Source organism: Syngnathoides biaculeatus, chromosome 5, assembly GCF_019802595.1.
Source record: "Syngnathoides biaculeatus isolate LvHL_M chromosome 5, ASM1980259v1, whole genome shotgun sequence".
Classification (NCBI taxonomy): Eukaryota; Metazoa; Chordata; class Actinopteri; order Syngnathiformes; family Syngnathidae; genus Syngnathoides; species Syngnathoides biaculeatus.
The window spans coordinates 15950158-15975044 of record NC_084644.1 but is presented as its reverse complement, the minus strand read 5'-3'; the positions used below and the strand labels follow the sequence as shown (position 1 = coordinate 15975044).

The window sequence follows — 24887 nt, the reverse complement described above, 5'->3', positions numbered from 1 at the left end:
TCTTCTTAAAGTATTTGGTTCAGTTTGAGCATGTTGAACAAAGCATAGCAAGATCACCATTTTTTTTAAAAGTGTGGTGGTAAACTTGTTTCACAAAACGATTTTATATTATGTTTTATAAGTAATTTTACTAACTATTCGTAAACAAGCAGTGGATGGATTCCTTTTTGCATATCATTTCGAAACAAATGAAAAATGAAGTTTTTTTTTAACATGAACAGTACAAGGATTGTCTTATTGAATTGTCAGCAGTGTCAAACCAGCTACAGTAAAACATGTTCTAATAATTTGGATTCAGTCAACTTGCTAGAGTCGTGTGCACAGAAGGAAAAAAGGATGAAATAAACAGACATGAGGATGGATTTACATAAATGAAATTTAAATAATAAATACTGAAGAATATACTTGGGACACAGGCCAATGGCAGCATATTTTGTTTGTTAATTAGGAATGTTTAAACTGGAGTCTGGAGAGTGGTGGTCAATTTGATACGCTCCATTCATCTTTAAAGTACAAAGGGTATAACTTGTTTCACACTTGTCCTTGTTCATCTCCTTTTCTAGGCAGAAGCAGTAACAAATGTATTTAAAAAAAAACTAAACACATATGTATTAATTATATGCCCAGCATTCATTTGAAGCATCTGTGATTTGTCTATTGCATTGTTTTCAGAATAAAAAGACAACTTGTGTTGGCTGAGCATGAGTCCAAATATGGGGGCAGTAAAGATTATGGGGTTTAACCCTTGAGACATTTCAAGGGCATGGTTGTTAGGTTACCCACAGAGCATGTCCCCTGGAGAGTCACTGTCATCTGAGCCCCTGACGTGGTCAAGATCCTGCAGGCCAACCAATGTCATGTCCGCCTGAACGTCCTCCTCGTCGAATTGCACCACAGGCTCATCACTGTCCTCACTGATGCCATCGTCATCGTGAACACATTCAGAGTCTTTGTCTGATGAGTGGTTTCCTATGTCGGGGACTAGGCTCTGTGAGTTGCTTAAGGATCCCAAAGAGCTAGACTTCAGGTCTGGACCTGATTTAGATGAGAAATACAATGAATCAAGTAAACATCATGAACATGACAGCCTCGGAAAAAAGAAACCATATCGTAGTTGTGTTCCATTACTGTTTGTTCTCCCGAGTGATTTGACTTACCTGAAGTGAGAGATGCCCCAGAACTAAAGTCATCACCAGAGTTCAGGAAATCATCCAAAGCCTCCTGGTCTGATAAGTTGGTGACTGTCATTTGATCCAGAACAACTATATCAGCTTCTGCTGGTTCTTTAGTCACATAAAGAAACAAGCGCAATATACAGTGGCAGAAAACAAAAGTAACATAACATAAAATAAACATTTTACTCACTAAATATATTTGCAAAGGTGCTATTGATGAGAAAATTTCACCAGATCTTGAGAACAACCCAAGAAATTGATACAAAGAAAGGAGAACAAATAAGATCAGAAATTAAGTAATGTGCAATGATGTGAAATGATGGAAAAAGTATTGAACACACCTACTGGTATTTATCTAATAGTTTGTACAAAAGCCTTGGTTTGCAATGACAGAGTTAGGTTGTTACCAACATCTAATGAAAGTGTTATCTCAATAGCACCTTTGGAAATATATTTTGTGAGAAAAATGGTGATGTGTTGGATACTCGTTTCAGCTGCTGTAGATGTGGCATTTAATTTGAGTTTACCTTCACATCCAACTACCTCATTCACCTCTAAAACTACACAATAAGATAACTACACACTATATATAAAGAAATGTGCAATACATTTTAGCATTAAAAAAAATGTAATAAGAATGCTTAGCCGAAGGATGTTTACCTCTATGCTGAAGACATCCAGTTGACCGGTATATTTCCAGGTCTTGGTTAAAGGCTTCTTCATAAACTTTTTGCCGTTCTCTAAGTTTCTGCTGCCTCATCTGCTCTAGCTTTGCAACTTTCTGGTTATGTTCTGCATTCAGCTCCACTTCAAACAGGGAAACAACATTTTATCAACAGTGTTAACATACAGTAGTTTTCAAAATTATAGCTGTGCAATTTGACTAGGCAGATTAATCCACATTTACAGTGTGTTTTTTATTGCTACGTCAGTTACTAGTAGGTGCAGTTAATTCTCAGACAACTAACAAGACCCAGCATTCATGATATACACACACTTATTACTGTGCAATTGCGCAATTTGTTGAAAGGGGTGTGTTTAAAAAAAAAAAAAAGTCTGCCATTGTCTTTACAAAACTCACAACGATTTTGAACAAACTTTTTTTGTTTCTACATTTACCAATCCTTTGAAACTAAACTAATATTTAGTTGTCGGACTAGTTTTTTTTTTAAACTGCTTCACATCTGTGTGGCATGGAGTCAACCAATTTGTGGCCCCTTTCAACAGTTATTCCACTCCAAGATTCCTTAATGACATTCCAGAATTAATTTACATTTCTTGGTTTTGCTTCAGAAACACCATAAATTGGATTAAGGTGCAGGAATTGGGCTGGCCACTCCAGGACATTAACTTTGTTGGTTTGGATCCAAGACTTTGCATGTTTACTAGCGTGTTTGGGGTCATAGTCTTGTGTAAATACTAATTTAAAGGGCATGACCTCTAAGTATTTTGACAAATGCAAATCGACCCATGATCCTGGTATGTGATAAAAAGGCCCAACACCACAGGAGAAGAAATATGCCCATATCATGCTTGCACCACCATGCTTCAATGTTTTCACTGTGTTCTGTGGCTTGAATTCAGAGTTTGGGGGTCGTCACACATACTGTCTGCGGCCCTGGACCCAAAAAGAACGAGTTTACTCTCATTAGACCACAAAATGTTGCTATTTATCTTTAGGCCAGTTGATGTGGTGTTTGAAAAATGGTAGCCCAGGGGTTGGCAACCCTCAACACTCAAAGAGGGATTTTGACCCTGGTTCCATTGAAAAGACAACACTGGGAGCCGTAAACAAATCTTGACATCCGAAATGAAAATGTTAAGGTTGTATAATTTTTGTGTCCATACACCTTAGAAAGAATATATACAGTGCCCTGTGAAAGTATTCGGCCCCCTTGAACTTTTCAACCTTTCACCACATTTCAGGCTTCAAACAAAGATATAATTTTCTTTTTTTTTTTTTTTATATCAAGAATCAATAAGTTGGACACAATCGTGAAGTGGAACAAAATTTATTGGATATTTTAAACTTTTTTAATAAATAAAAACCTGAAAAGTGGTGGTGCAATATTATTCGGCCCCCTTACATTAATACTTTGTAGCGCCACCTTTTGTTGCAATTACAACTGCAAGTCGCTTGGGGTGTGTATCAGTTTTGCACATCAAGAGACTGAAATTCTTGTGCATCCTTCCTTGAAAAACAGCTCGAGCTCAGTGAGATTAGCTGGAGAGTGTTTGTGAACAGCAGTCTTCAGCTCTGCCTACAGATTCTCGATTGGATTCAGGTCTGAACTTTGACGTGGCCATTCTAACACCTGGATACGTTTATTTGTGAAACATGATAGATTTGACTTTAAGTTTTGGATCATTGTCCTGTTGGAAGATAAATGTCTGTCCCTGTCTCAGGTCTTTTGCAGACTCCAACAGGTTTTCTTCCAGAATGGTCCTGTATTTGGCTCCATTCATTTTTACATCAATTTTAACCATCTTCCCTGACCCTACTTAAGAAAAGCAGGCCCAACCCATGAGGCTGCCACCACCATGTTTGAAAGTGGGGATGGTGTGTTCAGAGTGATGAGCTGTGTTGCTTTTACGCCAAACATATTTCGCATTATGGCCAAAAAGTTTGATTTTGGTTTCATCTGACCAGACCACCTTCTTCCACATTTGGTGATTCTCCCAGGTGGCTTGTGGCAAACGTTAAACAAGACTTATGTATATCTTTGTGAACTGGCTTACTTCTTGCCACTCTTCCATAAAGGCCAGATTTGTGCAGTGTACGAGTGGTTGTTCTCCTATGGACAGACTCTCCCACCTCAGCTGTAGATCTCTGCAGTTCATCCAGAGTGATCATGGGCTTCTTGGTTGCATCTCTGATCAGTCTTCTCCTTGGTGAAAGTTCAGAGGGACGGCCGGGACTTGGTAGATTTGCAGTGGTCTGATACTCCTTCCATTTCAATATTATTGCTTGCACAGTGCTCCTTGAGATGTTTAAAGCTTGGAAAATCTTTGTATCCAAATCAGTCTTTAAAACTTCTCCACAACAGTATCTCTGACCTGCCTGGTGTGTTCCTTGGTCTTCATGATGCTCTCTGCACTTTAAACATAACCCTAAGTTTATCACAAAACAGAAGCATTTATACAGACACTTGATTACACACAGGTGGATTCCATTTATCATCATAAGTCAACATTGGATCATTCAGAGATCCTCACTGAACTTCTGTAGTGAATTTGCTGCACTGAATGTAAAGGGGTCAAATAATATTGCACGCGCCACTTTTCAGTTTTTAATTTGTTAAAAAAGTATAAAATATCCAATAAATTTCCTTCCACTTCACGATTGTGCCCCACTTGTTGATTCTTGACAAAAAATTTTTACTTTATTTTTCATCTTATTATCTTTGTTTGAAGCCTGAAATGTGGCGAAAGGTGAAAAGTTCAAGGGGGCCGAATACTTTCACAAGGCACTGTATATGTACACACACACACGCACAGACGTGTTCCTTTGGAGTTTCAAAGTTTAAAAAAAAAAATCAACTTTATTCAAACATATTAAACATTAACTCTTACAAAAAAAATGCCGAGTTGGTCTCTTTCAAATGAAATAAAAAGCTGAATTTAAATTATCGATCTAGGATCAAGCCATCATCCTTTGGGCTTTCATAGCGTGAAGCGGAGCCTTGACGTGAATTTTAAAATACTGTAAGATATGTAATTATGAGAGTACCCCTTAAGAGTGGGGGGGAGTAAGGTAAACGAGGGTGAGGAATGAGTGTAACCGAGCAGCTTGTTGTTTGAGAGTGCTGCCGAAGTGTTAATAAAAAAAAAAAAAAAAAAAAAAAATTACAAACCACACGCAACTCACAAACCCAACTACAATGAAACACAGAAATAAACAAATACAATACTTTGTTGTGAAATTCCTACAAAGAAATTTGCTCAAATGAGCAACAACCAGAATTTTATAAAGTATCAAACATTTTTGCCCGGCTTATGGCCCTGCTACCCTCAGTACGCTTGATCTCATCAGATCTCGGAAGCTAGGCGGGTTTGGCCCAGGTTAGTACTTGGATGCGAGACCACTTGGGGATACCAGGTGCTGTAAAAGCTTCTCTTCCCGGCTAAAATGCAGAAAGATTGCGTCACGAAGGATATTCAGCGTAAAACTATGTCAAATAAATATGCGTTCATCAGAGATGATACGCTGTGGCGACCTCTAACGGGACAAGCCGAAAGGAAAGTTCAGATATTGTACAGTTTTGATGGCACAGAGCTTTCCATGCATGCCGGCTGTCAAATCTGCCTGCTGGCATGTCAAGTGCTGTCAAACATCTCTGAAGAAGGCGAATGGTGATCACCGAAATTGTACAAGATTTGAAGAAAGGAGTTAAAAACTTTGACTTATTAAGAAGACATGATACACATTTTTGAGACAAATAACATACACTTCAAGTGGACACAAGTATTTGTTCTCCAAAGCCAGGCAGAGCCGCAATGTAAGAGCGGCTTGAGAGCCGTGGGTTTCCGACCCCTGTTGAAGCCTCTTCTGTACGTCTTTTTTTTAACAGGGGGATTTTGCAGGGGATTCTTGCAAATAGGTTAGCGTCACACTGACGTCTTCTCACTGTCAAAGGACAAAGATTGTCCAGATTGTCTTTGATCATCCTGGAGCTCATCATTGGCTGAGCCTTTCCCATTTTGGTTATTCTGCGATCCATTTTGATGGCTGTCTTCTGTTTTCTGTCACATGTCGGTGGTTGCTCTCCATTTTAGGGCATTAGAGATCATTTTAGCTGAAGAGCCCATCATTTTTTTGCACCTCTTTATAAGATTTCCCTCTCCAATCAAACTTTTGATCAAAGTATGCTATTCTTCAGACCAATGTAATGAACTACTCATTTTTCTCAGGCTTTCAAGGAGAAATGCATGTTCAAGTGCTGGCGTCATCCTTAAAAACGGTCCACCTAATTCACACCTGTTTTACACAAAATTGATGACCTCACTGTTTGAACGGCACACTGCAATATTTTTTAACACACCCCTTTAAATAAATTGCCCAATTCCACAGTCTTAAGCTTGTGTACATCATGAATACTAGGTCTTGTTGGTTTTCTGAGAATCTACTGCACCTACTGGTAACTTGTTTGACATGTAGCAATGAAAAAACATACTGAAAATGTGCATAAATCTGGTTAGTCACATTGGACTTCTATTATTTTGAACACCACTGTAATGCAATACATATTTAAGTCTTAGTCATGTTGACGCTTCATGCATTCCATGGAATTTGCAATCTGAATTTAACCTGTTACTAGTTGATAGTGAACATAACCCCACAGGCCACATTAACTTTCAGATTAAAAAACGATCAGGAATGATACAAAAGCTTTACTTTTTTGGACAATTTTTTTTTTTTTTAATATTTTGGCTCACTTGTGTGACTAAATGAGGTAACTAACATATAGGAATAACTAATTTAATATTTAAAATGCCACGGAGGGGTTTAGAAGTCAAATATCCATTTTAACTGAGATGGCTCCCAGTGAATGAGTTTTAATATCACTATGATGTTTTTCATAAAGTTCTTGTATTGGATCTCAGATTCTGCAAATAGTCTATTTTGTAGCTGGTCATTAGTAAGAACTATCTGTCATAGCTTATACTACTGCTTGAGTTACTTTAATACTTTTTTCCTTCTTGTATTGGATCTCAGATTCTGCAAATAGTCTATTTTGTAGCTGGTCATTAGTAAGAACTATCTGTCATAGCTTATACTACTGCTTGAGTTACTTTAATACTTTTTTCCTAATAGAAAAGAGAACCTTGGGTCACAGTACCTTTAATAGCTCCCCCACCAAATAAAAATCTGTCAAAAAGTCAAGCTTTAACTATTATAAACATTTACTATACCATGGTTTACTTTTCTGTTTTGCTCCTTTAGTTTGTCAAAATGACCTGTTAGTAACTGTGTAATGACCTTAGTGCCCATGTCTCGCAACTGTAATGCACCTCACCTTCCAGCGTCTCCAATTCTCTCCTATAAAAAAACAAATCAGACAAGGTCCAAATAAAATAACAGACAAGTTTTGTGCTTTTAAATTGACAAAAGATCTACAAAAAATAATGAAGAAAATTGTGTTATTAAAGTGAAAAACTATCAATGGAAAAAATAAATCCTTTTGCACAAAGGAAAGTTTCCATATGAACCTGGTTTGATTACACCGTGTGCAGAATTATTATGGAAGTAAGCATTTTTATCATATCGTCACTCATATTTCCTAGCTTCCAGCTGGATAAACCTGGATGATTAATGGCTTTGAGCATAGCTGCTCTATACAGTAGTACCTCTTGTTTTTTAAATGAATTTGCTTTGGAAGTTTTTTTTTTTTTTACGTACATTTTTCACAAGTAAAAGCACATTTTAAATTTCAATAGCCTAATCTGTCCCAAGTCCCCCCCACCAAAAATAAGCATTCAAAATACATAATGTAAAAAATAACGAAAATTATGTTATATAAACTTTGGTGTTGGGCGACTATGCGAAGAGAAGGGTGAGTGACAAGCAAACGCCATTGTGGGGGATGTACGCATGGAGATCACTTAATTCCACTAGTCTCTTGGGGCCCATAGTGAAAAAAAATGAATAAACTAAAAAACTCATGAAAACGTTGTACAATACCAATGTGTGCGTGTGACAGCACTGGTGTGATTTAATGACAGTATAGTGTCCAAGAGAAATTAAATAAATCATGGGTAAACATTGACACCCCTCCTAGCCAATGTGATGCCAGGAAGATGCTATGGCGATACTTAATGGGAGAGCAGACTATCGCGCCACGCAAACCAAGATACACTCGGTAGAATTTGGGGCTATGAATAACAGCGCCCCTTTTTGCCTTACATATCCTGAATGTTCCTTCGTACAATACTTCGAGACAATATTTTTCAAAAGAGGCATTTCTTAACCTGAATTTTTTATTACTCGAGATGTTCGTCAGTAGAGGTACCACTGTGTTAGCCATCTTTGGCTAAACATGTCTGCTGTTTTTTTTTTTTTTTTTTTTCCCCCCATTTAAGCAGGTGGTGGTTTAATTGCAGACTGTGATTTAACATACTTGTGCAGTTGTTGCTTATTCCTTTGTGTCTGTTGCCGTCATTAAGGGAAAACAGAAGAGGACTGTGCATTATTTTTTATGAATTCAATTAAAACTGGCTTATTTTTGTAGGTCTTACCTTTTGAAAAGGCTGCTGTGTCTGTTTTTTTTATAAATGCAGCCAATATTTTAATACACTATTGCCCAGTAAGGGGGGAAAGATTACAAAATGTTATTTCCACGCAGAGGTCTGAATTTACATGAAGCATGTTTCATTATTGTTTTGTTTTTTTTTGGAGGGGAATCCTCAAAATAAATACGGCACAACATGGTAAAAATGTTCTAAAAATGTATAGTTCTATAAATTTTATCAATGTGACAATACATAACATCAATAATGGAAGTTAAACTTAAAACACCATCATACAGCAGAGTAGTCACATGGTAGATCATTCTCTCTAGGATAAACATTTAATCATGAATACCGTAAGCCACTACTTTTTTTTTCCCAAGTACCGTGAACCCCGGGGCCTGTTTTCCAATGTAGTTAAAATGTTTTGTTTTTTTTTTTTTTCCCCCACTAGTGGCTATGAGTTTAAAAGTACGACAAAAACTTGTTTGAATGAAATGGTTCAAATATGACCGTTCCCTACAATGCCCTTGGATTTGGACATGCACTGAGGCTTCTTATGTGGAGAAGGAGACTTTACTTTCACTGGGTGTAGAAGAAGAATCTACCTCAATTGTGCGTAGAAGAAGATTCTATCTCATTTGGCCATAGAAGACAACGTGAGTTTTGGTGCCCTAAAAGCAGGATGCCTAATGCCACAAATGCAAAACATATATTTTTAATTTAAAATTCTTTCCAAAAAATGCATCCACATACGAAGCTCTTCTGGTGGTTTTTTAAACACTTGAAGCAGAGTAAAGGAATCTACTATCACTCAGGGATTAAAAGGCTGGAATGCTACGTGAGGAGAACAGTACAACTTCAGCAATCACTCGAGATGAAAATGGCATTGAGAGCGACGGAAATGTGAGACTTTCTGAAGCTGTTCAACTGATACTTTAGCGGTTTAAATGAACAAGAGGAGGATGAAAAAAACTTGACTTTTGTCATGTTTAAGCCATTTTACTGCTGTGTTGCAGTCACTGCTTGGAAACAAGGTATGTTAAGATCATATAGACACCGCAAGTGATGCCCTCCATCAAGGCTTAAAGAAAGCTTTTAATTCTCGACATTTCCACCTAAATTGTTTTTTTTGGACTAAGACAGCTCTTCCAACACTGTAGTTTCCTGACCCATTCTCTGGATGATGGTGTGGATAATTGTTAGGCAACTTCTTTAGGCAAAAATGGGCCAAACTGACGTGGAGGAGTCAAAAATGATCAACTCTCGCAAAGGGATGCAGCGCTATTAAAATATCTAAGATTTTATGGCGCAATCACAACACCATCAAATGTTTAGTTGTGAATAGTAAACCGCTCGCAAGAAACCAGTTAAGTGTTGAAGGAAAAAGACAGTAACTACCAAGGATGTGGTTTTTCAAATTCACATTTCAAAATTGCAACCGACCTGGCATACCTCAAGGTGCAAGATGTTCAGGGTTCAGAGAGATGACAGGCTCTTCCACCTACTACCCCAGGAACTTTAAGTTCCTGGATGCAAAGGTTTCTGTGGCCTATCTGGTTTGTGTTTTTGTAGCACTTACAGTCCCCTTCAAAAGTATTTGAACAGGAAGATGAATTATTTTGTTTTGTTGTATAATAAAGCCATTTTGGGGTTTCAGATCAAATGAATATCAGACAAAAAGCACAGAATTCCAGCTTTTATTTAATAGTATTTACATCTAGATGTGTGACAACACAGGACAGAGCAGCTTTTGTTTGAAGTCACCCACCTTTCAAGTGAGCAAAAGCATTGGAACACGTGACATTCTAGTTGCACAGGTGTTGCCTTTTGGATTGGTTGTTTAAACATACAGTATATTTTTTCCTTTGCCTCTCATTTGCGAAAACTGCATTGACCAGAAAGCTATGGAAGAAATGCAAACCTCTTTGAAGCTGAGAGTAGAGTGAATATTGATCAGAGGTGATGCACAAACACTAGGCATAGCCAAAACAAATTGGAACATTGTGGGGAAAGAAAAGAAACTACTGTTGTACTAAACAGACATTGAACAATTCGGCCAAGGATATCAACGGCAGTTGATCTCAGAAACGTGAGAGCTGTGAAGAAAACACCCAGAGACAACAGTGAGTGACATCACCTCCGACTTCCACAGGGCAGGAGTGAAGGTATCACAAGGCATTGTTTTAAGAAGACTAAGAAAAGAAATACACAGCCCAAAGCACTAGATGCAAACCACTCATCAGCAGGAAGAATTGGAAAGCCAGATTGGAATTCACAAAGTCGTACAGAGATAGACTAATGAGACCAAGACTACCCTCTACCAAAGTGATGGAAGAAGTATGGCGAAAGAAAGGATATGCTTTTAATTCAGAACACATAAGCTCATCTCTTTGAGCTAATTTGTCTGGGGCTTCACACTCCTGCCAGGGTCACCCATGGCAAACAAATCAAAGAAGAGGGACCACACAAAAGCACAGCTTTAAGACCCCTATGGGGTCTATAATTGAATGTAGGCTCCTTGCCCGGACGTGGGTAACAGGGGTCAGGCCTGGAGGTGGGGCTCGAAAGTGAGTGCCTGGTGCCTGGGCCTGCACACATGGGGCCCGGTGGGGAAAACCCCAAAAGTGTAACATGTGTGCTCCTTCCCATGAGCTTACCACCTGTGGGTGTGGGGGGGTGGCATAGGGGTTGTGTGCACTATAAGGTGGGAGGTGGCCGAGGACTTTGGTGATCTGATCCCCGGCTACATAAACTGACTTAAGGGATGTGGAATGTAACCTCTCTGGCAGGGAAGTTACCACGAGCATGTGTATGAAGTTGACAAGTTCAGACTAGATGGTTGGACTCACATCCACACAGGGCTTGGACTCTTTTCCCACCATGGAGTTGCCCACGGTGAGAGGTGCCGAGCAGGTGTATACTTATTGCCACCTGGCTCGGGGCCCTTTATGTTGGTGTTTACCCCAGTGGACGAGAGGGTAGCCTCCTGCCGCCTTTGGGCTAGTGGAAAGGTCCTGACTGTTGTTTGTGCCTTAACACCAAACAGCAGTTCAGAGTACCTACTCTTTTTGGAGTTCTTGAAGGGGTTGCTGGAGAACACTCCCACTGGGGACTCCATTGTTCTGCTGGGGAACTTCAATGCCCACGTGGGCAACGACAGAAAGAAAGGGCGTGATTGGGAGGAATGCCTCCCATCAGAATCGGAACGGTGTTCTGTTACTGGACTTCTGTACACATCATGGATTGTCCGTAACGGGCACCATGTTCAAGCGTAAGGGTGCTCACATGTGTACTTGGCACAAGGACATCCTAGGTCGCAGTTCGATGATCGACTTTGTAGTTGTATCATCGGACTTGGGACTGCATGTTTTGGACACTTGGGTGAAGAGAGGAGTGGCGATTTCAATTTATTATCATCTAGTGGTGAGTAGACTACGATGGTGGGGGAAGATGCCAGTCCGACATGGCAGGCCCAAATGTATTGTGGGGATCTGCTGGGAATGTCTGGCAGAATCCAGTGCCAGAGGGAGTTTAAACTCCCACCTCAGGTAAAACTTCATCCGCATTTCAGGGGGTGGGGGACAATAAGTTTGAGTGGCCCGTGTTCTACGTCTCTATTGTTAAGGAAGCTGACAAGAGGTGTGGCCATCAGGTAGTTGGTGCCTGTCGCGGCAGCAATCCCCAAACCTGTTGGTGGACAACAGCGGTGAGGGATGCCGTCAAGCTGAACAAGGAGCTCTATCTGCCTTTTTGGCCTGTTGTACTTCTGAGCCAGTTGATGGGTACCAACTGGCCAAGGAGAATGCAGCTTTTGCAGTAGCTGAGGCAAAAACTCCGGCGTGGAAGGAGTTTGGTGAGGCCATTGGGAACACCTTCCAGATGGTTTTGAGGAAATTTTGGTCCACCATCCGGCGTCTCAGGAGGGGGAAGCATTGCACCGTCTGATCTTTGATTATCTAACTCATGAAGGTAGCAGCAGAATTAATTCAGAGGTTAAAAAAAAAAAAAAAAAAAAAAAAAAAAAAAGACATTTTGTCTGGCAGTTTAGAGAAAAATGCATCCAAACTAAATGAGGAGAAGCTACTTCACGCAACATGACGACACAAAATACACTGCCAAAACAAAGGACTTCATGGGAGGTAAAGTAGAAGGTCTTAGACTGGCTATGTCAATCACCAGAAATCAACCCAATATAGCATGAATTTTACCTCCTGAAGAGGAGACTGAAGGAAGAAAACCACAGAAACAAACAAAAGAGGTTGCAGTAAATGCCTGGAAAAGCATTTTAAATGAAGAACGCAACCGTCTGGTGTAGTCAATGGGCCACAGGCTTGATGCAATTATTATACTTAAAGGTTATGCCACCAAATTTAACATGTTATTCTCTTTGGTTTCATAACATCTACTCCAGTACTTCTGCTAACTTGAAAAGTGGGTGGTTTCAAAAAAGGTGGTCTGTCACGACTTGTTTAACATGTCTAGATGTAAATTCTGTGAAATAAAAGCTGAAATTCTGATTTGTCACATTCACCTTTTGATCTAAAATACAACAAAATAACAAAAACACACAAATTCACTATGCTGATCCAATTCTTTAGGAGGGGACTAATTCTGCACAGGGTGTAATTGCAGTTTTCAATTATTCACGAAATGAGGCAATTAACCTTCCTTATTTGAGTGACTAGCATTAAGAAAGATGGTCAAGACATGGGCTTATCAGATGCATCCGAGTACAGACGTTTAGCCTAAATTACATGGAGGACTATACCTCTTCTTTTTCTTATAGACTTCCAATTCGTTGATATGCTGCTGCTTGAGCATCTGTTGTTCACACTGGCAACAAAGTTTCTCCAAATAGGCCAGTCTGCTCTCCATCTGCTCAAAGTCACCTTCCAAATGAGCTGTACATAAAGACACAGAGATATTCTTTAAAATTGTACTACTTGTATGCACAATATTAGTTTAAAGTTTCTATTTGTAAAGAACAATAATTTTCCTTTACAATAATTTTCATTCTAGATTCAAGGGCTTCCTTGGTCTTACCAGATTATTGTAGTCTTTAAGCATATTTATTAACACCATCAAACAAAGAATAACAATGCAGAAACACTTCCAATGGAAAATTTTGGAAATCCATTTGAGCATGTATTTCATATCGTTGTTACCCTCTCTGAGGTCCATGCTCCAAGTAAGACAATTCAGGCAGGGTACACCCTGAACTGGTTGCCAGTCAATCGCAGGGCAGATTGAGCAAGACAACAGGCGCACTCACAATCACGCCGAGGGGCAATTTAGTGTCCAATTAACACATTTTTGGGATGCGGGAAGAAAGAGGACTGCCCGGAGAAAATCCACGCAGTCATGGGGAGAACATGCAAACGCCACACAGGTGGGGCCGCGATTTGTATCTCGGTCCTCAGAACTGTGAAGCCAATGCTCGACAATTACTCCACTGTATCAGGGGTCGGCAATCGTTCATAGCTCTACTGGGTCGTAAAGTTTTTTCCACTACTGCCTTCTATGATGTGACCATTCTTGCCCCACAATAAGGATACTTACAGTCTCCAAGTACATGGACCTAAGTTTGGATCTTATGGACATTGAACAAAGGCTCAAATGGATCACCAGAGACAACTAGATGTCGCACTCATTGAGGCAGTAATGGCATCAAGTTCACTGATAAAAGTAGGTAAGCTTTGTAGTTGTTCTTGTAGTTGTATCAGTGCTGCTCGTCTCTTCTCCCAGTGCGCCGACAGCATCACCACATCCCCGTCAACAGCCTAACAAAGTCATAGAGATGGGCAGAACTATGAAAGAATGTGCAGAATAAGCACATATTTGTTTAATATGTATCATTTAATATGACAATGCAACATCTTTCAGAGAAGGTACAACTAATGCCAGGCACTACATGTTTAGTATTCTGTCCAATATGGATGTTATGAGCACGGCCATCTATAGATGTCTAATATCTTTTAGCAGAAGTAACTCCCCTATCAAAACAGTTATGTAAAACCCTGTTTCACTATTAGTGATCTGGAAAGTCATAAAGAGGGAGATAAGAATTAAATTTAAAAAAAAAAAATTAATATAACAATTAATCACAAAAGCATCAACAAATTTTCAGGCAGCATTTTAATGTTTACTATTGAAGAACTAAACATACCCCTGCAACTTGAGCACAGTCTTTAGTTTTTTTGTGGAGCACAAACCAACTCTCTTCATACCTACAAAAAACACATTTCATACTTAAGGCATAATTATACAGTGGAGTCAGTCTTTCTGTCTGTTGACTGCAGACCTGCTGAGGATGTCTAGTCCAGCATTGAAATGAAGACTTTCTTCATACCTGAGCAATAAATAACAGGGTAAACGTTAATCGTATCATAAACGACCTTAGGATAAAGCAGTGAGGTTTAGGTACAGACATACAGTAATAAGGTAAGAAGGCAAAAAAAAAATGCAATAAACAAGTGTGAGGGAATGGTCCGTGGTTACAGTTAATGTCTGGTTCAAGTAGTGGTTAAGAAAAGGTACCAAACGCTACTTAATAGAAGCATTCACACACTTTTTCTATAGATACAATTATCAGTTTAGCTTCCACCAAAAAAAAAATGTTTGATGTAAGTAATAATGAAAATACATATGACAATACATCTGTGTGTGTATGTCTACTGTGTAGAATGTATGCTTTTACAAACTGGTATTTGGAAATATGTTTAAAAAGTTATTTTAAAAAAAGACTGACCATGTCAGGGGAGGTCACAAACTTTCAAGGACTGTGTCTGTCCGTATATAGAGCCATCCATTTTCTTATCCTCACAAGGGTTGCGGCAGTGCTAGAGCCTATCCCAGCTGTAAACAGGCAGGAGGCAGAGTACACTCTCAATCAGACTTAGGGGCAATTTAGAATGCACAATTAATGTTGCATGTTTTTGGGATGTGGATGAAATTGGAGTGCCTGGAGAAAACCAACGCAGAGACGGGGAGAACATGCAAACTCCACACAGACGGGGCCAGGATTGAAGCCTGGACCTCAGAACTGTGAGGCCAACACTTTACAGCTGCGTCACCATGTGCATCTTCTCCCTGTGCCTATGTGGGTTTTCTCCAGTCTCCTCCCACATCCCAGAAACATGCATTAACTGGAGACTCTACTTTGCCTCTAGATGTGATTGTGAGTGCTAATGTTGTCCATCTCCAGATGCCCTGCAATTGGCTGGCAACCAGTTCAGGGTGTACCCTGCCTCCTGACAGCTGGGATAGGCTCCAGCACTCCCACGACCCTCGGGAGGATAAGCGGCTCAGAATACGTTTGTGCGCACGCACGCATGCACACACACAACCCAATTCCAATGAAGTTGGGGCGGTGTTAAACAGAATACAATGATTTTCAAATTATTATATATTATATTTAAATAGAATATACTACAAAGAAAATTAATGTTCGAACCGATAAACTTGTGTTTTTAGCAAATCATTAACTTGGAATTTTATGGCTGGAATACCTTCCAAAAAAGCTGGGACAGGTGGCACCTGTTTTGAACATCCCAAAGTTGAATAGGCTAATTGGGAAGAGATAGGTGCCATAATTGGGTAAAAAGGGAGCTTCCCTGAATTGCTCAATCACCAGCAAAAATGGGGTGAAGTTCAGTTCTTTGTGAACCAGAGCATGAGAAAATAGCCAAACAGTTTGAGGACATTGTTCCTCAAAGTAAAATTGGAAGGAATTCAGAGATTTCATCATGTCCGGTCAGTAATATCATCAAAAGGTTGAGAGTATCTGGAGAAATCGCTGCATGTAAGCGGTAAGGGCAACAACCAACACTGAATGTCAATGACCTTCGATCCCTCAGGCGGACTGCATCAAAAATGTAATCTTCCATTCTTCCCTCACTCGTGAACAAGACCCCAAGATAGTTGAACTCCTCCACTTGGGGCAGGATCTCATCCCCAACCCGAAGGAGGCACACCACCCTTTTCCGACTAAGGACCATGATCTCAGATTTGGAGGTGGTGATTCTCATCCCAGCTGCTTCAGACTCAGTTGCGAACTGCTCCAGTGAACGTTGAAGATCACGGCTTGATAAAGCCAACAGAACCACATCATCTGCATAGAGCAGAGATGCAACAGTGAGGCCACCAAACCGGACACCCTCTACACCTCGGCTGGGCCAAGAAATTCTGTCCATAAAAGTTATGAACAAAATCGGTGACAGAGTGCAGCCTTGGGAAGGTCCAACTCTCACTAGAAAAGAATCCAACATATTGCTGGCAATGCAGACCAAACTCTGACTCCGGTCGTACAGGGACAGAACAGCCTGTATCAAGGGGTTTGGTACCTCATACTCCTGAAGAACCCACGCAGGACTCCCCAAGGGACACAGTTGAATGCTTTCTCCAAGTTGCCAAAACACAGAGACCGAGTGGGCAAACTGCCATGCACCCTCAAGGATCCTGCCGAGGGTGTAGCGATGGTCCACTGTCCGGCCCCTCCTTTTCCAGCACCCCTGAATAGACTTTACCAGGGAGGCTGAGGAGTGTGATCCCCCTTTAGTTGGAACACACCCTTCTTGAAAAGGGGGACCACCACCCCAGTCTGCCAATCCAGAGGTACTGTCCCCAATGTCCACGCGGTGTTGCAGAGGCGTGTCAACAAGGACAGTCCCAGAACATCTACAGCCTTCAAGCCGTCTTGAAGTCATTCTCTGTGGCCTCAGCAAACTCTTCCCATGCCCGGGTTTTTGCCTCAGTGACCACTAACGCTGTATTCCGCTTTGCCACCCGGTACCTATCATCTGCCTCTGGAGTCCCACAGGCCAGAAATGCCTGACAGGACTCCTTCTTCAACATGATGGCATCACTTACTGGTTGGGAACATAAAGAGGCAATATTCGATGTCTTATGTGACACATTTATTTATATATTACGGTAATGTGTGCCACCAACTTCAGCTCTCTGACATCCTCGGGGGAGCTTTGCATTTTACGATCTTTAGTGTAGCATATTTGTTGCTACTGCACCAAACATCAGAAACAACTGCCCGTGAGTTTGTTTTAACTTAAACGAAGACAAAAAATGTCGACAAGGGCCAGTTGTGCAGCCGCTTTTAAAAGAAATGTGTCATCGCTCCTGCCTATGACAAGAGGAACCAGGAAATAGCACGGCAGTCCAAAACAATAAGACCTCAATGGCTTCAAGTCATCATTGAAACAACTTGAGCTCTAAATACATAGTACGAGTGTAATGGACACATTTACAAAAAAAGGGAGGGTGCACACAATTGAAACGCTCGCTTTTTTGTAAATGTGCCCATTATACTCGTTTCTACGCAGTTTGAGTTCTTCTGATAGCGACCTGACGGCATTGGGAAGCTGCGACAGATTGTAGCCGAATGGAGGGCAAGAGGGCAAGAGGCTGCGCTGCGGAACCAAAACTCTTGGGATTCAAAAAATGTTTCCTCACAAACGCTATGGATGGCACAGAGGATGACAAAGGAGTAAAATGGGCTGTTCATGATGCATTGCAGGAGGCACCGGAACTGGACCAAGTCATCAATGATGAGTTCCACAACGATGCTCCAAAGGTAGCTACTGTGGATCTTTTTCGGATTGGAGTCAGATGCTTCTTTTGAAGGCTTGGCCAAAGATGTGTGGTGGATAAACTGCACTACGCACAAAGGTTTTATGCACAAATATTTAATGCAAAAATGTTCAATGTGTTCAATGTGTAAAATGTTTAAAAAGTAAATCAGTGTTAAATAGTTTAAGACTGTAATACCATAATTCTTTTAAAACAAAGCGCACATTTTTCCCAAAATATTTTCAAAAAGTTAATAGAGCGCATTATATTAAGGTATGGATGAAAGATAAAAAATACAATCACGTTGTATAGTCGTATACAGGTACATAGTGTGGTAAAAAATGTATACATATATACATATTTTGATTTGATATTTGATGTCTTATGTTACACTTTAATATAGATTATGGTAATGTGCGCAAACGTGTCCTGTGGCCTGTTCCGAGATTATATACATCAGCACATGCATAATGATTATTATTCATGATTGTTTTACAGACAGTTTTTTGAAAAACAATACAAGTACAAACCTAACAAAATATAAATACAGATCATTCCTAATATTCTGAGCATATGGGTAGCAGCAAATTAGTGGTGCGCATTGTACATTGGTAGAAGGGTTTTCCTGATTTTTGGGGGGGTCAACTTTGGGAGTGCGCATTATACTTCAAGACGCATTATACTCAAGAAATTACGGTATGTGTTCCGAATTAATAAAATATTATGCCTTCATTGAGCATTTATTTTAATTGGTTGAGGGATTCTGTTCTGACAATTATAGGGACCAGGACAACCGTGTCCTGTGGCCTGTCCTGAGATATATATTCCCGCTGCTTCAGTACATGCACAAAGATTATTATTCATGATTGTAATACATACAATTTTTTGAAAAACAATACAAGTACAAACAATAAACGTACAAACCTAGCAAGCTAGAAATACAGATAATTCCCAATATTTTGAGCATATGGATAGCAGCAAATTGGTAGTGCGCATTGTACATTGGTAGAAGGGTTTTCCTGATTTTTTTAGGTCAATTTTGGGGGTTCACATTATACTTCAGGAGGCATTATACACGACAAGTTACGGTAAATAATTATTCATGTTCTTGGCCATGATGAGCTTATGTAAACTTCTGATTTGAAATGCATCTTCTTTTCCTTTCGGCTTGTTCCGTCAAGGGCCGCCACAGCATATTATCTTTTTCCATCTAAGCCTATCTCATGCATCTTCCTCTCTAACACCCACAGTTTTCATGTCCTCCCTCACAACATCCAGCAACCTTGTCTTTGGTCTTCCTCTCGCTCTTTTGCCTGGCAGCTCCATCCTCAGCACCCTTCTACTAATATACTCACTCTTGATTTGAAATGCATATTTACAAAATAAGTAACTATCTCCAAAAAATGCTGCTATTATTTGTATTGTGTTATATTTGAGCTAATTTATTTTCCTAGTAATGGGCTGTAGAAAAGGATTAGTGAATGAAACGAACCTGGACTTCCTCCTGCTGCTTTTGGATTCCTTTGATTTGTCACCCAGTGTTTTCAAGCTGTAGGGACAAAGAGCAAAGGAAGATTATCGCAAAAGTTATGTAACAAAGCAATAGTTAAGGGGAAAAAAAAAAAAAAGAGACTGATCTTATAAATGTATTATTTTTTAACAAATGTATCATTGGTATTTTTATAATGCATTCATTGTTTATTGTATAATATAGTGATTTGGACTCAAAAAAAATTAAAATAACTTGGTCCGACTACTTCAATAACGCAAGCGGAAAACAGTATTTTCTAGGACCCTTATCTGTCATGGCCCTTAAAATTAGGCCCTGACCGATATGGATTTTCTTTGAGACAGATTGTGATAACGATATTTGTCTGAATAAAATTATACTAAAATATATTTAATGAATAAAATAGCTTATTAATGTGGTCCTGTAACAAAGGAATAAAGCTTTGAATGACTGTTGGAAAATTTTACTGTTTTACAATACTTGTCCTTTGGTATGTTTAAATTTACAAAAAGGAAAAAAAATAATCGAAATGGGGATTTTATTATTATTATTACTATTATTACCCAGGACCTCAGAACTCTGAGGCCAACGCTTTCCAACTGATCCACTGTGCTGTTGACTTAGGTTGTAATGTTTAAAAAAAAAAAAGAATCCGTAAAATTTTTTTTTTTTTTTTTTTTTTTTTTTTTTTTAAATCTGCCAATTTTTTACCAATTTGAAAAGAACTAATGTTGGCCAATTAAAATGGTTTGACTGATTGGTTGATCAGTCGGAACTCAGAATCCTCAATGTTTTTATCCCACTTATGCCACCATCTATTCCTGGAGAAAGAATGAAATGGAGGCAAATAAATTTGCTTTGCTTTCCTTTACAATGATGCCTATGATAGAGGCTTCAGCAGGTCCAATATACAAGCTGTTTAATCTTAAAGATATTGACTGTCTTACTGCTAACTTGTCTCATCTCTCATCTGGTGGTAATGCATGGCTGTCTAGTTTTGTGGAAACTTCACAGGGGTATACACTCTGCTTGGGACACTGGAGACAAGCAGCATCAAGATAATGCACTAGAATTGAACAACGAGAAATTGAGACAACTGCAGGTATGCTTAACGTACCCAATGGAACTATATTGAGAGCACACTTTGACCATCTGGCCGCAGCTATCAGAGAGAGGTTCCCCACTCCTGTTACAGCTGCACCCACTTCTTTACCCTATGTTAAACGACCCACTTGAGCACTTGACTAACTGTACTAAACTTTGGACTGAATCAACTGGACGTCACCCTGGACAGTCTGGTTAGGAGGAGGCTATGTTCAGGACTGCGATCCTGGCAGGTCTCCCTCAACCAGTACAGACCACTCTTAAAGCTGACCCTGAACTCCTGTCCGGAGATGAGCCTAGATTTAGACGACACTTAGTGCATCGCCTCAAAATTTATTCAAGCCAACAACAGGGTAATAATGAAATTACTAAACTCCAAAAACAACTTCTTAAATTACAAGTAGCACAGGACGTAAAGGTCCAAAACCACACCAGACGTATTTTTTTGGCAGACACAACAACCGAGACAGGCAGGTGGGTTCCAGGGTAATAGCCGGGGTGGATTCGCAGGAAGGCGTGGAGGGGCTGGGGGAGAGTGCAAAAACATCAACGTAATCAAGGAAGGTTTCGTTGTGGTTCTCTCAATCACTGGATGAAAGACTGTCTTAGAGCTCCTCCACCTCAAGGTCCAATGCAAAGGCGTGATGGCTGGTCCAACAACCAAGGGGGCCAAGGCAAAGGCAGAAATTACAGCTTTGGCAGCCCACCTTGGCAGCAGGATGGAGAGCAGCAGGTTGGACAGCACCACTACGGGTGCCCGGGAAGCCAGGGGTCCGGCGATGCAGGTGCCATGATCCCCATCTCTGATGCAGGGCAAAAGGGAACACTCTTGTTGACACCGGGGCAACACATTCCTCACTCAACATCTCGCTCCCAGACACTTTACTGTCACAACACACTGTGCAATTGATGGCCTTCTCAGGCGCTCAACAGGCCCAGCAATGGACTCAACCCCTAGTGACAATCTTGGCTGGACAGACCTTCTACCATTCATTTGTACATTCACCACAACCACCAGTGGCAGTTGACACCATCTGCCACTCTGGACAATGGCTTACGACACCGGTGAGTAAACCAACTCCAACTGTGGACTTTTGTTGGGCCTGACTTGAACCAGAAACACCGCTCAAACCTGGTCTCATACATCAATTGTTGTTGTGGAAGCCCTCGATAAACATGCTTAGGGCTTAACTTTCTCTACTAAATCCATATCCTTGCACACTATATTACGACCACAACCACGATCTAATATACATGGAAAACTTTGCACGCATACAAGGTAATGCTTGGGACATTACATCTACACATATATACACAACAAGAGAGGGTGTAGCGGCATCCTGTTCGTTTACACCAGATCAAATGACACGGTTTAAATTTGCAGGAAGAGTCAGAACCCCACATTTCACTCGCTCTGTCTCCAGCAGCTGGGATATATGGTGAAACAATTGACTGGGAGAACACACCACTCCCTAACATGCAGATCTCCAAATCTGCAGATGCATACTGCATCATTCTTCCTGACCCACCTCCGACAACTAATATGACCATATTAGAACATGAGACCCTAATTAGAGAACACGGACGTGACTACTCTGACGACGTCGAGTCAAGGTTAAACGAACTGCCTAAATTAGTTTGGTCCTTTGGACCCTTTGATTTTGGACATTGTTCTAAGACACCAGACATTATAATCCCTGTTTTTCCAGGATCTCGTGTTAAAGAAATTATTCATATGTTCTCATACTGTAGTTGGTTTCCACATCACCACCTAGCTTCTACCTTTGAACTCATTGTCTTGAAAACAGATGTCATCAATCAGATCTAGACAATCAAACAGTCACACACATACACAGACACATACACTCATCATGTTCTTTATGTGAATAAAAAGAAGCTGCAAGGGAACACGAGTTGGAGTTGGTTGGAAGGAGGGAGAGGCCCTGTCGCTCCCCTTACAGCAAGTAAAACTTGAAGCCTTGTCTGTTTGCCTTCTTTTAATAGAGAGTCAAGCTTTTTAAACCTGACATTTGGTCCTTCGAGCCACATCCCAACACACCACCGCCCATCGAGGAGGGAGAGGACACACCTAAGTCTGTCGACAGCCAGGAGCATTTAGCTGTTCCTGAAGAAAAGCCGTGGTGGGACGTGAATTCGTGGCCAGGCCGGTGCCAGAGTCCAATCTCCCCTCAGTGGACGAATGTTGACGGGATCACCAACAACTGGCGTCCAGACAATGCTTGAACCGGTAAGTAAGGCTACTCCGCCAGGAGGAGGTTTCAAGGCTACTCCGCCAGGAAGAGGTTTCAAGGCTACTCCGCCAGGAGGAGGTTTCAAGGCTACTCCGCCAGGAGGAGGTTTCAAGGCTACTCCACCTTTAAAGACGGTATTTATAAGGATCCATAAATGTGTGAGTGGGTAAATGAGAGTGTGAATGCCATTACGTACTTGTGGAATCATAGGTCATGGATGGAAACTCAATGATGCTAACAGAAGTCTGTGTTCCAGTGAAGTACACAAGGTAGTGGATTGGGACTTAGGTCCTAAAAAGGACAAGTAGTCTTTAAGGGACAAACGTAGAAAAGCATAATGGTGAGCGGTAACAGAAAGTCTTCCCTTGAGGGGGGATGTAAACTTTATGGAATAATGTTTACCAGGCAACGTGATGTTTCTTAAAGAAATGAAAAAAAAGAGAAAAATAACATGTCTTAAATGGCAAGTTAACAGTTGAAGGATGCAGCAGGTTGGTAGAAAGATGGCAAGTGTTACAGGGAAGTAAGGAAAAGCCAAGATTAAGACTTGCATCTTAGGATGGCAAGAGGTTGGTTAGCATAGGCAAGAAAGAGAAAGGCAGGAGAGTCAGCTGAAGTAATACAAGCAGTGGCTATGTTAAAACCAGCTACAACATTTAAAACAGGCTAAAGAAAGTGAGAGGCAGAAAGAGAACTGTAAGAAAAAAAACTTGAAAAAAAATATAAAAGGAAAAAAAATGCCGTCTCCCTGGGAAGTACATTCTCTGATAAAAGCGCCAAGGAGGCAGGAACAGTAAAATATGGTACACATATTGACACAATCACAAGCCCCCAACCCTCCTATTGATTTAACAGTTTTTAAAACACATGCAAAACATGCTCCTCAAAGTGAAACCCAGTGATGTCTTACAGAAAAAAACTGAATTAGAAGATAATATACATTAGGGGTCTCAAACAGGCTGTCCGCGGGTCATTTGTGGCCCCCAAGATGATATTTTGCAGCCCTCACCTTACTTACTATTAAAGTTAAAAGATGGTGTGGCGCTGAAGTTTTTTTATGAATGGCACTTTACGGTGTTGTGTGCGGAGCTGGTGAACCTACCATTCACGGTTAGGTTGTGGTTTTGGGGTGTGAGAGTGACAAATCTTGCTGCAAGCTGAGAAACATTTTTCATTGAGTGAAAGTTAGTGATTTATCCATGGAGAGTTTTATTAGTTTTGCGCACAACCTGTTTACACCAGCTTCATTGTTTATCTTATTTTGTGCTTAAAAGAAAAAAAAGATATTTTTAAATTTTCTCTTTACAATTGTGCGCAGCAAGAATCACTGAGGGTGTAGTGGTACACACGCCGGGCCTTTGGTGTGGGCAGTGTGGAATCGATTCCCACTCAGTGATGGTGTCGATATCTGCTCTGTGACTGACTGGCGACCAGTTTAGGGTGTAGTCCGCCTTTTGCCTGAAGTTAGCTGGGATAGGCTCCAGCTTTCCCGGAACTCTTGTGAGGATAAGTGGCTTGGATAATGACATGATATGACAAATTGTGTGCATGTACGCTGAGGCTGTGTCCCAGGCTGGCTCAAACTTCCTGGCAACCGTATTGCCTGCCATGTTGGGGAAAACTTCCCTCATTAAATCCTTGGTTGAAGAGGAGTTCCATCTCGAGCTGAAGAAATCACCATCCCTGCTGACGTCACTCTCTCTATGAGAAACTGCCGACACACATCGTGGACTACTCAGAAAAAGAGCAGAAGGATGAGACACTGAAAGAAGAAATCCTCAAGAGTTCCAATCATCCTTGTGGGGAACAAGTCAGATCTGCGTCTCACCCCATCAGGAATCATTTTTTTGAGATTGAGAGATGTTGAGTGTTCTACAAGGAATCTGAAAAACATCAGAGCTGTTCTACTACGCAAAGGCGGCGGCCTTCCACAACACCACCCCTCTGTATGACCCCGAAAACAAACAGCTCAAACCTCAGTGTGTCAAAGCACTCAGTCGAATCTTTTACATCTCCAACCAGGACAACAACCAC

The 24887-nt window shown here is 40.6% G+C and overlaps 1 protein-coding gene across 2 annotated transcripts in view; it reads right to left on the bottom strand.

The window, feature by feature from the left end:
• Nucleotides 1–358: 358 nt before the first annotated feature.
• Nucleotides 359–24887, bottom strand: part of LOC133500532 (dysbindin-A-like) — a 31175-nt gene continuing 6646 nt past the window's right edge. The window contains exons 2-10 of one of the 2 annotated variants that reach the window (XM_061819320.1): nucleotides 19480–19536; nucleotides 14707–14754; nucleotides 14572–14632; nucleotides 14053–14185; nucleotides 13174–13306; nucleotides 7193–7215; nucleotides 1836–1982; nucleotides 1158–1241; nucleotides 359–1035 (exon numbers count right to left, since the gene is read on the bottom strand). In XM_061819320.1, the coding sequence (XP_061675304.1) occupies nucleotides 776–1035; nucleotides 1158–1241; nucleotides 1836–1982; nucleotides 7193–7215; nucleotides 13174–13306; nucleotides 14053–14185; nucleotides 14572–14632; nucleotides 14707–14754; nucleotides 19480–19536 (946 nt within the window). In that variant the 3' untranslated portion in view covers nucleotides 359–775. Of the gene's footprint in view, nucleotides 1036–1157; nucleotides 1284–1835; nucleotides 1983–7192; nucleotides 7216–13173; nucleotides 13307–14052; nucleotides 14186–14571; nucleotides 14633–14706; nucleotides 14755–19479; nucleotides 19537–24887 lie in introns of both variants that reach the window. The other variant, XM_061819319.1, reaches the window with a different exon arrangement.